Source organism: Vulpes lagopus, chromosome 2 (assembly GCF_018345385.1).
Source record: "Vulpes lagopus strain Blue_001 chromosome 2, ASM1834538v1, whole genome shotgun sequence".
In the NCBI taxonomy this organism is placed as follows: domain Eukaryota; kingdom Metazoa; phylum Chordata; class Mammalia; order Carnivora; family Canidae; genus Vulpes; species Vulpes lagopus.
In genome coordinates, this window is record NC_054825.1 from 65,309,010 (window position 1) to 65,322,541 (window position 13,532).

Sequence of the window (13,532 nt, forward strand, 5' to 3'; positions counted from 1 at the left end):
TTTAGATGTAAATTATATTACTGTTTATTTATTAAAAACTAAAATTATTAAAAACTAAAATTATTAAAGTATAGTTACTGTTAACTTTTGTACTTACTGTTAATTAGATTGGCTTGATTTGCCCTTGGCTCAAGTCATGATCTCAGGGTTCTGGCATCAAGCTTCAAGTCAGGCTTCCTGCTTAGCTTCTCCTTCTTCCTACCTGCTCTGTGCTATCTCCCCCCCATACTCCCTCTCTCTCTCTCTCTCTCTCTCACACACACACACACACACACACACACACACATATATTAAAAAAAAGATTGAGAGGAAATATCATTAGCACAATATCAGTATTCTGGAGTTCTTAATCATATTTACAACATAAAGCCACTTCTTCAGAGTATTCCCCTATTTCTTTTTTATTTTTTTATTTTTTTTTTATTTATTTTTTTTATTTATGATAGTCAAAGAGAGAGAGAGAGAGAGGCAGAGACACAGGCAGAGGGAGAAGCAGGCTCCATGCACCGGGAGCCCGATGTGGGATTAGATCCCGGGTCTCCAGGATTGCGCCCTGGGCCAAAGGCAGGCGCCAAACTGCTGCGCCACCCAGGGATCCCTATTCCCCCATTTCTAAACTCCCTCTAGATCATAGTAGTATATTACAAAAATAAGGCAGTTAAGATTCTCTTTTTACTGATTGATAATGAGAACTTAAAAGTGTGTTTCCATTTTTTGACAATCTATTGAGTACCCAACATTATGGTTCATGCTAAAGAAACCAATACAAACCTAAGAGCTTCTGTATTTGTTTGCCAAAATATAGATAATAGCTCGGCATCTGCTTGAAAATCTATCATCAGAGATTGTAGACATCTCTAATTAACTTTTTGATCTTTCATATGGCTTTGATAATAGAAAATTTTAAAAGGCACTAGTTTAAAATTCAAGAAAAAGTTGATCTCTTGAGGTATTTATTGAGGTTACATTTTTCATAATTTTTTTCCTGCGGCCTAAAGATATATAAAAGCTTAAAAGGGCAAAACAAAATTACTTTTTAGAATTAAAGACAACCTCTCTTCACAGGCACTTAGTAAAAATTAGTTGAGAAAGACATTTATAGGATTTTTTCAATCTTTTTACCTTTCTCATCTCCTATCAAACCTTGTTCTCTATCCAGTTAACTTCTCTGCACCTTTTACTTCCATTTGATATGTACTCTTATAAAACCATAGTCAAATTCAGAACTAGAACAAATAATCCTAAAATTTGTATGAAACCACAGAAGACCCTAGCCACGGCAGTCTTGAGAGAGAGGAACAAAACTAGAAGTTAATCGCAGTCTCAGATTTCAAGATACACTACAAAGGTATAATAATAAAAATAGTATGGCACTAGCACAAAAATAGACACATAGTTTTATAGAACAGGATGAGAAGCCTAGAAATAAACCCATGCTTATATGGTTATTTAATATGTGACAGATAGCAAGAATATGCAGTGGGGAAAAAGACTTCAACAAATGGTACTGGGAAAAATGGACAGCTACATGCAAAAGAATGAAATTGGACTACTTTCTTAACACTATATACTAAAATAAACCCAAAAAAGAAAACACTCAAAGTGAATTAAAGACCTAAGCTGAGACCTGAAATCATTAAACTCATAGAAGGAAACAGGCAATAATCTCTTTATTGGCCTTAGCAACCATTTTTATGAATATACCTCCACAGGCAAGGGAAACCAAAGCAAAAATAAACTCTTAGGATCATACCAAAATAAAAAGCTTTTCTACAACAAAGGAAACCATTAATAAAACAAAAAGGTAACCTACTGAGTGAGAGATGGTATTTGCAAATGATATATCTGAAAAGAGGTTAATATCCAAAATGTAAAACGTCTTAGACAACTCAGCACCCCCCCAAAAAGGGTACAAGACCTAAATAAGACTTTTTTCCAAGGAGGACCTGCAGATGGCCAACAGATGATCAACCTCACTAATGATTGGGAAATGCAAAGCAAAACTTAAGTGAGGTATCATCATCTCACACCAATCAGAATGGCTATTATTTAAAAAGACAAGAAATAATAAGTGGTGGCAAGGATGTGGAAAAAAGAGAACTCTCTTGCATTATTGGTGGGAATATAAGTTGGTGCAATGACCATGGAAAATAGTATGGTGGGTCCTCAAAAAAAATAAAAATAGGAATACCATATGATCCAGGATTTCCACTGTTTAGTATCTACCCAAAGAACACAAAAACACTCATTGGGACAGATAAATATACTCCTTTTTTGTTTGTTTTTGTTTTTTAAAGATTTATTTGAGAGAGAGAAAGGGAAGGGAAGGGGCAAAGGGAGAGTCTCAAGCAGACTCTGTGTTGAGCACAGAGTTCTGGGACTCAATTTCACCACCCATAAGATCACAACCTGAACTGAAACCCAAAGTCAGATGCTTAACCAACTGTACCACCCAGGTGCCCTGCTTATATGCACTCCTGAATTTATTGTGGCATTATTTACAATAGCCAAGTTTTGGAAGCAACATAAGTGTTCAGCAATAATAGATAAACAGATAAAGTACAGGATGTGTATGTGTATATGTGTGTATACATTTACATATATGTGTGTATACACACACACACAAACACTAGAATATTAGTCACAAAAAAGAATGAAATCTTGCTATTTGCAACAACATGGATGGACCTAGAGGGGCATTATGCAACCCAAAATAAGTCTGACAGAGAAAGAAAGATACCATGTGATTTTACTCATAAGTGGACTTTAAAAAAACAAAGCAAAAACAGACTCATAAAAACAGACAACTGGTAGTTGCCAGAGTAGATGGGTGTAGAGGTATGGAGGTGGGATGGGGAGATGCATGAAATAGGTGAATAAAATGAATAAGTCACAGAGATGAAAAGAAAAGTATAACATAGGAAATATAGTCAGTAATATTGTAATAATGCTGTATGGTGACAAATGGTAACGACGCTTATTGTGCTGTGCATTAGAATATATAGCATTGTTGATCACTAGGTTTTACACCTGGAACTAATGTAACATTGTATGTCAACTGTGCAAAAATAGCAAAATTGGTAATTTTTTATTAACTGATGTGTTTTTTTTTTAGAAGGGGAGAGAAAGGGAGGGGAAGGGCATAGAATCTTTTTGTTTTCTTTTTAAAAATTGAGGTACAAAAAAAAATTGAGTTATAATTTATATAGTATAAAATTGACCATTTGAAATGGACATTTTGTTGGTTTTTAGTATATTCAAAAAGTGCAAATATCACCACTATCTAATTCCAGAATACTTTTGTCACTCCTAAAGGGAACCTAGTACCTGTTAGTAGTCACTGTCATTCTCTTCTCTCCCCAGTCCCTGACAACTTAGAATCTACTTTGTCTTTATGGATTTGCCTGTTCTGGACATTTCATATACAAGGGATCATAAATATGTGGTCTTTTATGTCTGTTTTCTTTTACTTAGCACAGTGTTTTCAAGTGCATCTATGTTGTATCAGTACTTCATTTGTTTGGTTTTTATAAAAAGATGTATTTATTTTATTTTTGTTTTTTCTTTTTAAGTTTAATTTAAATTCAGTTAATTAACATATAGTGTATTATTAGTTTCAGAGCTAGAGTTCAGTCTTATATAATACCTAGTGCTAGTTAGTTACATCACTTATCTTCCTTAATGCCCATCACCCGGTTACCCCATTGTTTTCTATGATTGAGAGTGAGAGAGAATCTTAAGAGACTCTACGCCCAGCAAGGAGTCAGTGTAGAGCTCTATCCAATAACCCTGAGATCATGACTGGAGCCAAAATCAAAAGTCAGACCCTTGGGGTGGCCTGGTGGCTCCGCGGTTTAGCGCCGCCTGCAGCTCAGGGTGTGATCCTGGAGACTTGGGATCGAGTCCCATGTCGGGCACCCTGCATGGAGCCTGCTTCTTCCTTTGCCTGTGTCTCTGCCTCTCTCTCTCTGTCTCTCATGAATAAATAAATAAAATCTTTAAAAAAAAAAAAAAAAGTCAGACCCTTAACTGACTGAGCAACCCAGGTGCCCAAGACCGTCATTATGTTTTGGTACGTTTAGTTTTAGTATTTCCTCAATAGGGTTTTCTCTAAAAGATTACTACATTCAGTCTATGTGTCAAATATTGTATGTGTTTTTTTACGAAATATTATAGTAAATATATTTTTTGAATTATAGATATTTTATAAGAATGGTAGTTAATATCCTTTTAGTGTATATGTTCTATTATTGGGCAAATTTGGGTTGTTTTTAGCCATAATAAAGTAAAATTAGGCCATAATGAAGACCTTAGTGGATAAAACTTTCTTTGTATGTAAGGCTTTTTTTCCTCCCTCTTAGTGTATATAATGTCAGAAAACTTTCCAAAAGGATAAAAGCAATATACAATATAACCAGTAACATTTTCTTTATCTGCAAGGAAAAGTGATGGGTAGAAAATAGTATGTCTTAAATTTGCATTTATTTATTATTATTTTTTATAAAGTATTTTTTTAAGATTTTATTTATTTATGAGAACACAGAGAGAGAGAGAGGCAGGGACACAGGCAGAGAGAGAAGCAGGCTCTGTGCAGGGAGCCCGATGGGGACTTGATCCTGGGTCTCCAGGATCAGGCCCTGGGCTGAAGGCAGTGCTAAACTGCTGAGCCACCCAGGCTTCCCTGATTATTATTTTTTAAAGATTATTTGAGAGAGCATGAGCTGGAGTGGGGGGTGGTTGGAGGAAAGTGAGAGGCAGAGGGAGAGGGAGAAGAAGCAGACTCCTCACTGAGCAGGGAGCTGGATGCAAGGCTAGATCCCAGGACCCTGAGATCATGACCTGAGCCGAAGGCAGATGCCTGACCAACTGAACCACCCAAGTGCCCCTATTGAGAAAATGTTTCTTATGTTTTTAAAGATTCCTTCAATTTTTGGTAAATTCAGTAAATGTCATTTAGATAAAACTGATGACCTTAATGTCTCCTTCCAGTCATTATTCTGTGAATTTTTGAATTTCTTACTAATTATTAAAGATATTTTGTTACAATGTAACATTACAGTTCTTTTTTTTTTTTTTTAAGATTTATTTATTAGAGAGCACCCGCATATGGAGTGTTGGGTAGTGGGAGAGAATCCTTGAGAACAGACTTCTCACTGAGCCCAGAGCCTGACATGGGGCTTGGTCCTAGTAACTTTTCTTTTCTTTTCTTTTCTTTTCTTTTCTTTTCTTTTCTTTTCTTTTCTTTTCTTTTCTTTTCTTTTCTTTTCTTTTCTTTTCTTTTCTTTTCTTTTCTTTTCTTTCTTTCTTTTCTTTCTTTTCTTTCCTTTTCCTTTTCCTTTTCCTTTTCCTTTTCTTTCTTTCTTTTCTTTCAAGATTTCATTATTTATTCATGAGAGACACAGAGAGAGGCAGAGACATAGGCAGAAGGAGAAGCAGGCTCCATGCAGGGAGCCCAATGTGGGACTCAATCCCAGGACCCCAGGATCACGCCCTGAGGCGAAGGCAGATGCTTAACCACTGGGCCACCCAGGCATCCCTTTAGCATTACATTTCTTAACTAGAGAGCAGAAGTGACATTTCCCTGGTCACATGGCTGATAATTCATAAAGGTGAGATTAGAATTTATATCTCCGTAGTTCAGTGTGCCAGTTCTAAAGTAAGACACTGTTATTTTGTTGGAAGAAAATTATGGTTTTGCTTTATTAAAAAAATAAGTTGTATTATTGAGTTATTTCCTATACTTTTGTTAATTTCATTTTGCAGTAGAAATTTAACATTAGGTGTCAGGTCACCTGAGTGGCCAGTTGGTTAAGCATCTATCTATCTTTGACTCAGATCATGATCCCAGGGTCCTTAGATGAGTCTGGCATCGACCTCCCTGCTCTCTCCCTCTGCCTGCCACTCCTTGAGCTTGTGCGTGCACGCACTCTCTCTCTCTCTCTCTCAGCAATAAATAAATAAATAGAATAGAATAGAATAGAATAGACATATATATATATAAAAGATTTTCATTTATTTCATAGAGAAAGTATGAGCAGGGGGGAGGGCAGAGAGAGAAGCAGACTCCCCATTGAGCAAGGGAACCCGATTTGGGGCTAGATCCCAGGACTCTGGGGTGACAACCTGAGCTGAAGACAGATGCTTAACTGACTGAGCCACCCAGGCGCCCATAAATAGAATCTTTTAAGAAAAAATTTACTATTAGGTGTTAAAGAAATCTCATTCTGTTATTAAGTATCTTTGGCTGTAGCCATCCATATGGGGCATAATTTTCAAACACTGGTAGCTGGTCATTTCTTTTTATACTAGTTGAAATTTTTTTTAAAGATTTTATTTTAAAATAATGTCTATGTCAAACATGGGGTTTGAACTTGCAACCTGAGATCAAGTTGCATGCTCTTCCGACTGAGCCACCCAACTATATTAGTTGAATTTGAAAATTAATATATTATTAATTATTAAGTTTTTATTTATTTGAGGGAGAGAGAGAGCACAAGCAGGGGGAGTGGCAGAGGAAGAGGGAGAAGCAGGGTCCCTGGTAAGCAGGGATCCTGAAGCAGGGCTTGATCCCAGGACCCCAGGACCATGACCCCAACTGAAGGGAGATACCTAACTGGCTGAACCACCCAGGAGCCCTTTAGTAATTTCTTATTTATGAATATTTTAGCTTTTCTGTTTTTCTTTTTGCTATTAGGAAAAAGTGCTGTAGTGAATCAGTAACCTTATACATTAATCATTTTACACATGTGGTACAAATGTTTTTCAGCCTGTAGTTTTAGTATTAGAATTAGAATTTCAGAGGGAGTCTACATTTTTTCATTGTGACGTTCCTAAATTGCATTCCATCGAGATTATATCAGTTTATACTCCCATCAGCATATAAGACTACCTATCCTCCTCAAGATATTATCTTAAAGGATTGGAAAACTCTTTTCTACTTAAATTCCTCATATGTTTTTGCTGTAAACTATCCATATATTTTCCTTTTTTATGTAAATTTGGTGAGACTCTATGTATATTAGGGAAACTAACCTTTTCTTTTTTTTTTTTTTTAAAGCTTTTTAAGTAATTATCTTGTCCCCAACTTTTTTTTTTTAAGATTTTATTATTTATTCATGACGGACAGAGAGAGAGAGAGGCAGAGGGAGAAGCAGGCTCCATGCAGGGAGCCCGATGTGGGACTCGATCCCGGGATTCCAGGATCACGCCCTGGGCTGAAGGCGGCGCTGCACCGCGGAGCCACCCGGGCTGCCCAGGGAAACTAACCTTTTGCCTGCAATTATCTTTTTCCTCAGTTTTAGACTTTATGAGTAGCGTATTTTTGCTTTGCAGAAATATATTTCTCTGTAGTCAAATCTGTCAATCTTTTTCTCTTACGGTTTCTGGATTTTGTCACAAGTAGTTGTACTTAAGAAAATGGAAACTATTTTAAGTATTAGGTGGGTAAAATAGATGAAGGGGTAAGAAGTACAAACTTGTAGTAATAAATACTAATGGAGATGAAAGTACAGCATAAGGAATATGGTTAATAATACTGTAATAATGTTATCGGCAGATGGTGACTACCCTTATCTTGGTGAGTACTGAGTAATGTATAGAATTATTAAATTATTATACACTATGTTGTGTACCTGAAACTAACGTAACATTGTATGTTAACTATAATATAAAAATGTGGAAACTATGTGAGTTAAAAAAATAGTTATTTGAATTTAAAAATCAAAGTATAAATGACTTGTGATATCTACTGAAAAATTAAACTAAGTATATGGTTTTTATACTATTACATAGTTTAAACTAAAAAACTTTTTAAATGTTAATTAATAAATTTACCTTGTATTATAGATGTCTTCCAGGATGTCAGATTTGTCAGCAACTCGTCAGGTAAGTTTAATAACAAAACTCTGTTGCACATATTTTGAAAAATAAAACTAATCCAGGGGCAGCCTGGTGGCTCAGCGGTTTAGCACCGCTTTCAGCCCAGGGTGTGATCCTGGAAACCTGGGATCGAGTCCCATGTCGGGCTCTCTGCATGGAAACCTGCTTCTCCCTCTGCCCTTCTCTGTCCACCCCCTCCCCCCCGTCTCTCATGAATAAATAAAATCTTTAAAAATAAATAAGTAACATTAATCCATTAGACGCATCAGTTCAGTGGGATAAAACTTACAAGTTACTACATTTGACATTTACTTTGCTCAGAGTTTGGAGCTGAAGGATTGGGCAAAGCTGCTTGAAACTCCAGTGAAACTGCTTGAGTAGATTTCTTAAGTTAAAAATTGAGCAAAATGGATTTAGGCAAAGAGAACAGAAAGACCTGGCAATGAAAGAGGATTATGGTTCTGTCAGGAAACTGCAGAATGTAGAATGTAATATGGATATTGGAAAGATGTGATCTGGGGAGCTACAGAGACTAGATCATTTAAGCTGGTACTATGTCACATAGTTTTGATTTCATGTCAAAGGATATACAGGGAAGTAACCTGCTTAGTTTTTCTTCTCTTTTTTTCTTTGGTAAAAGCAGTTGGCATTTTGAGGAGGTTAGATTGGGAGAAAAAAATAGTTTGGGAAGTTTTAGAGTAATTCTGGAAAATAATGAGAGCCTGAATTAAGATAGTGGCTATGGGGCAGCCCTGGTGGTGCAGCGGTTTAGTGCCGCTTGCAAGCCCAGGGCGTGATCCTGGAGACCCTGGGTCGAGTCCCACGTCGGGCTCTCTGCATGGAGCCTGCTTCTCCCTCTGCCTGTGTGACTATGAATAAATAAATAAAATCTTAAAAAAAATAGTGGCTATGATGATGATGAAGAGAATTAGATATATTTGAAGGGATTAATGAGATAAACTCAATAGGCTTTGATGAATCCTAAATTTCTTGCTAGATAACTAAGTAAATAGGCAGAGGGAGAAGAAGAAGCAGGCTCCCTTAAGGGAGCCTGATGCGGAGCTCGATCCCAGGACCCTGGGATCATGGCCTGAGCCAAAACCAGACGCTCAACCACTGGGCACTGGGCCACCCAGGTGCCCCTTTCTGACCATTTTAAAGACTTTTTTCCTATATCTTTGGTTTTTAGCAGTGCGTGTACAATGTGCCTAAGAGTGATTCTCTTTGTATGTACTGTGCAAAATATCTGTAAGTGCGTATTTTTCACCAAGTTGAGAAGTTTTTAGCCATTGTTTCTTAAAATGTTTTTCTGCCCCACTCTTTCTTCCCTCTTAGAGTCCAGTTATGTTTTCGTTAGATTGCATGATTTTTAAGAAACATTTTATTTATTGGGGTGCCCAGGTGGTGGTTTAGTCACTTAAGCACCCACCTTTGGCTCAGGTGTAATCAATCCCAGGGTCCTGGGATTGAGTCCCACATTGGGCTCCCTGCTCTATAGGGAGCCTGCTTCTCGTTCTCCCTCTGCCCTTCCCTCCTGCCTGTGTGTGCTCTCTCCCTTTCTCAAATATATAAATTATCAAAATGGCTAAAAAAAGAAAGTTTTTCTTTATTTGAGAGAGAGCACGCATGAACTAGGGGATGGGAGACAGAGGGAGAAGGACAAGCAGACTCCCTCCTGAGCAGGGAGCTTGACATGGATGGGGCTTCATCCCAGGATCTTGAGATCATGACCTGAGCCAAAGGCAGATGCTAAACTGACTGAACCATCCAGGTGCCCCAAGACTGCATGATATTTTATTTACTTATTTATTTTTGCATGATATTTTATATGAGTTACTGAAGCCCTGGTTTTTGTTTTGTTTTGTTTTAGATTTATTTATTTGGGGTGGGGGTGGTGCTAGAGGGGCAGAGGGAGAGGGAAAGATTTCAGGACCCTGGGATCATGACCTGAGCTGAAACAAGAGCTGGATGCTTAATTGACTGCACCACCACCTAGACACCCCAGTCTGTTTTTTTTTTTAAATTAAAATTTTATTCCATTGATTAAAGTAGAGCATTTGTATTAATATGTCTTAAGGTTCACCAATCCTTTGTTTTTTTCCTTTGGTTACTGTAGCTTTGCAATATATTTAATTTTTTTTCCACTAATCTTTATTTTTACAATTGCCAATGTGCTGTTTTGCCCACCCGGTGAACTTTTCTTATATTTTTCAGTTCTAAAATTTTCATTTCTCTATTTTTTGATTCTTCATTGTAGTTTCCAAGTCACTGCTGAGATGCCTTATCTGTATCCTCATTATCACTATTTCTAGAAATCTTTGAACATACTTACATCTGCATTGAAATTTTGTTTACTAATTCTAATATCTGTGTCATTTAGGGTCTATTTCTATTGAATTATTAAATTTATCTACTTTTTTCTTGATTATGAGTCACTTTTTGCTTTTTCATGTCTAGTAATTTTTTATTGTATTCCACAGATTGGCATGATCCACTTTAGGGGTTCTGGACTATGTCATCTTCTTTTAAAGGATTTAATTTTTAAATTTTTAAATTTTTTTCCTTTAAAGGGTTTAAATTTTGTACTGACAAGTGGTTGAATTATTGACAGATTCTTTTGTCCCATCAGGCTTGATTTCATTCTTGGTTAGGGCAGTTCTATTATTATTTTGAATTTAGTTTTAGAATGTGGACTGTACTCCTAAAGTAAAACCTTTTTTAGGGTCTTAGCTAAATGCCCAGGATGCCTAATCATGTCTTTTCACTCTAAACTAAGATTGCAGTGCCTCCCAACCCTTTATGATTCAGTTCTCAGACCCATAGCAGGTGATTTCTGTTAAATGTCAAAATCTTAATTGACACAGATACAGCTCAGTGTGTGGCTAAGAACCCATGGTTAATCCTCATTCGAGTTTCTTGGCTCCCTCCTTCTGTAGCTCTCCTCTGGTACCCTGTACAAATTTTGGCAGCCTGGAATTGTTTGCTGCCTCCTTGCTCATTTCATTGACACCGCCCTTTTCTGCCTGGGCATTCTCTCAATGCACAGTGGTTAAGAAGTTCCCCCAGTTTGATTGGTACAATTACAGGCCTCACCTCATAAATTTTCCTTCATTTCAAGAATTGAAGTCCCATAATTCTTCTTGTTTGGTGCTTAAAAACAGTTATCACATATATTTTGTCTAGTTTTGTCAAGTGTCCCCAAGATGACCCCAAGGTTTGGTGATTAGCTAGGAGGACTCACAGGACTCAGAATGTAGTGAGTAGTACTCATAGCCAACATACAAGAAGTATGATGATATCTGTGTTGAAGAAGTACTCTCTTTTCTTAGTTTGTTGAAAATATTTGTAAGTGAATAGTTATTGAATTTTGTTGGTCTTTTCAATGACCAAGCTTTTTGTTTCATTGATTTTTCTCCATTGTTTTTCTTTTCATGTTTCATTATATGCTCTTTATTATTTCTTTCCATCTGCTCACTTTGGGTGTAATTTGCCCTTTTTTTTTTTTTTAATTTTTTTTTTTTTTATTTATTTATGATAGTCACAGAGAGAGAGAGAGAGGCAGAGACACAGGCAGAGGGAGAAGCAGGCTCCATGCACCGGGAGCCCGATGTGGGATTCGATCCCGGGTCTCCAGGATCGCGCCCTGGGCCAAAGGCAGGCGCCAAACCGCTGCGCCACCCAGGGATCCCCTAATTTGCCCTTTTTAAAAAGTTTTTAATGTGAAACTTTAGATGACTATTGCTTACAAGTCGTCTTTCCTTTTTTGTTTTTTTTTAAACCATAGCACTGTTTTATTAGGGATTTCATTAAGGTTAAATTTCTAGAAATGAAGGAGTTAGGGAGCAGAAAACTGATGACGTTACCTCAGTTCTCATAATGAACCTCTGGCATAGGCTCTTTGGTGGGATCACCACCTTGTTCCAGGTACAGATTATTATAAGGATACTGCTTTGGCCCCAAAGATTGAGAGGTTGAGTAAGTCTCTCTAACCCAAAACATGAATAGCATTAAGGCCATGAAGCTGAAGAGGTACTTACACATAAGATTCCAGGAAACAGGCCTGGGGGATGTGTCCACACAGTTTCTGATATACATTACAAGGTCCCAAGGCATCAGTACACCCCAGTTCAACCTCAGGTCTGGGTGGTCCTAGTCATACCATGGACCTCTGTTGTTAGTAGAGTTGCCGTACCCTATGCCGTCTATCTGGGTACAGTTGGTAGTCTACCTGCATATTATACTACTTGGTGGTGGTGGCCGTTTTTCTGGGGTCTTGAGATAGGACCCTGAGAGCATGTCCTTGGTAACGTGCAAAGCTGTTGGTGTACCCAAGGGCACTATGGTTTGGGCTGCCCTTTTTAGCCATCAGATTCCTCGGACCTGTGTCCAGGCTGCTGCCATCTTTACCTTCCTCCCGTAGCAGATCTTCTTTTTTCTAGTTTAAACTATATACTGCAGATTTTTATCCCATATATTTTTATACTGTAAAGTATATATGTAAATATGGTAACTTTTTGTACTAACACTGTATTGTTGTATTCCATACATTTTGATATTATTTTTTATTTTATTTATTTATTTCTTAAGAAAAGATTTTATTTATTCATGAGAAACACAGAAAGAGGGGCAGAGACACAGGCAGAGGGAGAAGCAGGCCCCATGCAGGGACCCTGATGCATGGGCCTTGATCCCAGGACTCTGGGATCATGCTCTGAGCCAAAGGCAGATGCTCAACTGCTGAGCCACCCAGGCATCCCAATATTATTTTTATTTTTTATTTACATTTTGTTTTACATATTTTCTTTTTTTGTTGTTTTTTTTTGTTTTTTTTCCTACATATTTTCTAAGTTCTTTTGTGACTTTCTTTGATCTATGAGTTAATAAAAAGAGTGTTATTTAATTTCCAAATTATTGAGAGAGTTTCTCAGTCTTTTTTTAAGGGAGAGAGTGCGTGCACATGAGTGGTAGGCAGGAAGGGCAGAGGGAGAGAGAGAATTTTTAGTAGACTCCACACCAGCACAGAGCCTTGTGCAGGGCTTGATCTCATGAGTGATGAGATCATGACTTGAGCTAAAATTAAAGTCAGACTCTTAACCGACCTAGCCACTCAGGAACATCCCCCCCGGCCCCCATACCCATATTTTCTTCAGTTGGTTTCTAGTTTCATTTCACTGTGGTTTAAGACTACTTAGTATGATTTCCATCCTTATTCACATTTATTGAGACTTATTATATGGCCCAGAATATGGTTTATCTTGGTAAATACTTCTGTACACTCAAGTGGAGTTTTTATTATTTGTTGGGTGTTCTATAAATGTCTATTAAATCATTGTAGTTAGCTGATAGTCTTGTTCAAGCCTTATAGAATTCTAACTTGATAGGGTTTCCTGCTAACTTTTAGTATTTTAAAGATGCTATACCAAAAAATTGGGGCACTTGACTGGCTCAGTTGGAAGAGCATACAATTCTTAATCTCACAGTTGTGCATTCGAGCACTAAATTGAATGTAGAAATTACTTAAATAAATAAAACTTAAAAAAAAGAAAGATGTTGTACCAGTGACTGTTGGATTACATGATTTTTGACAATGTGTCTGCTGTCATTGTTACCTTTGTTCTTCTGCACGTAATGTGATATGCTACTTTGAAGATTTT

At 37.2% G+C, this 13,532-nt stretch overlaps 1 protein-coding gene and 1 pseudogene across 2 annotated transcripts in view; one reads left to right on the forward strand and one right to left on the reverse strand.

The window, feature by feature from the left end:
- The window catches only part of TRPM7 (transient receptor potential cation channel subfamily M member 7), a 118,568-nt gene that overhangs the window by 23,488 nt on the left and 81,548 nt on the right, over positions 1–13,532 (forward strand). For both annotated transcript variants that reach the window (XM_041741650.1, XM_041741660.1), the window contains exon 3: positions 7,846–7,884. In XM_041741650.1, the coding sequence (XP_041597584.1) occupies positions 7,846–7,884 (39 nt within the window). The remainder of the gene's footprint in view (positions 1–7,845; positions 7,885–13,532) is intronic.
- Positions 11,743–12,279, reverse strand: LOC121484591 (annotated as a pseudogene).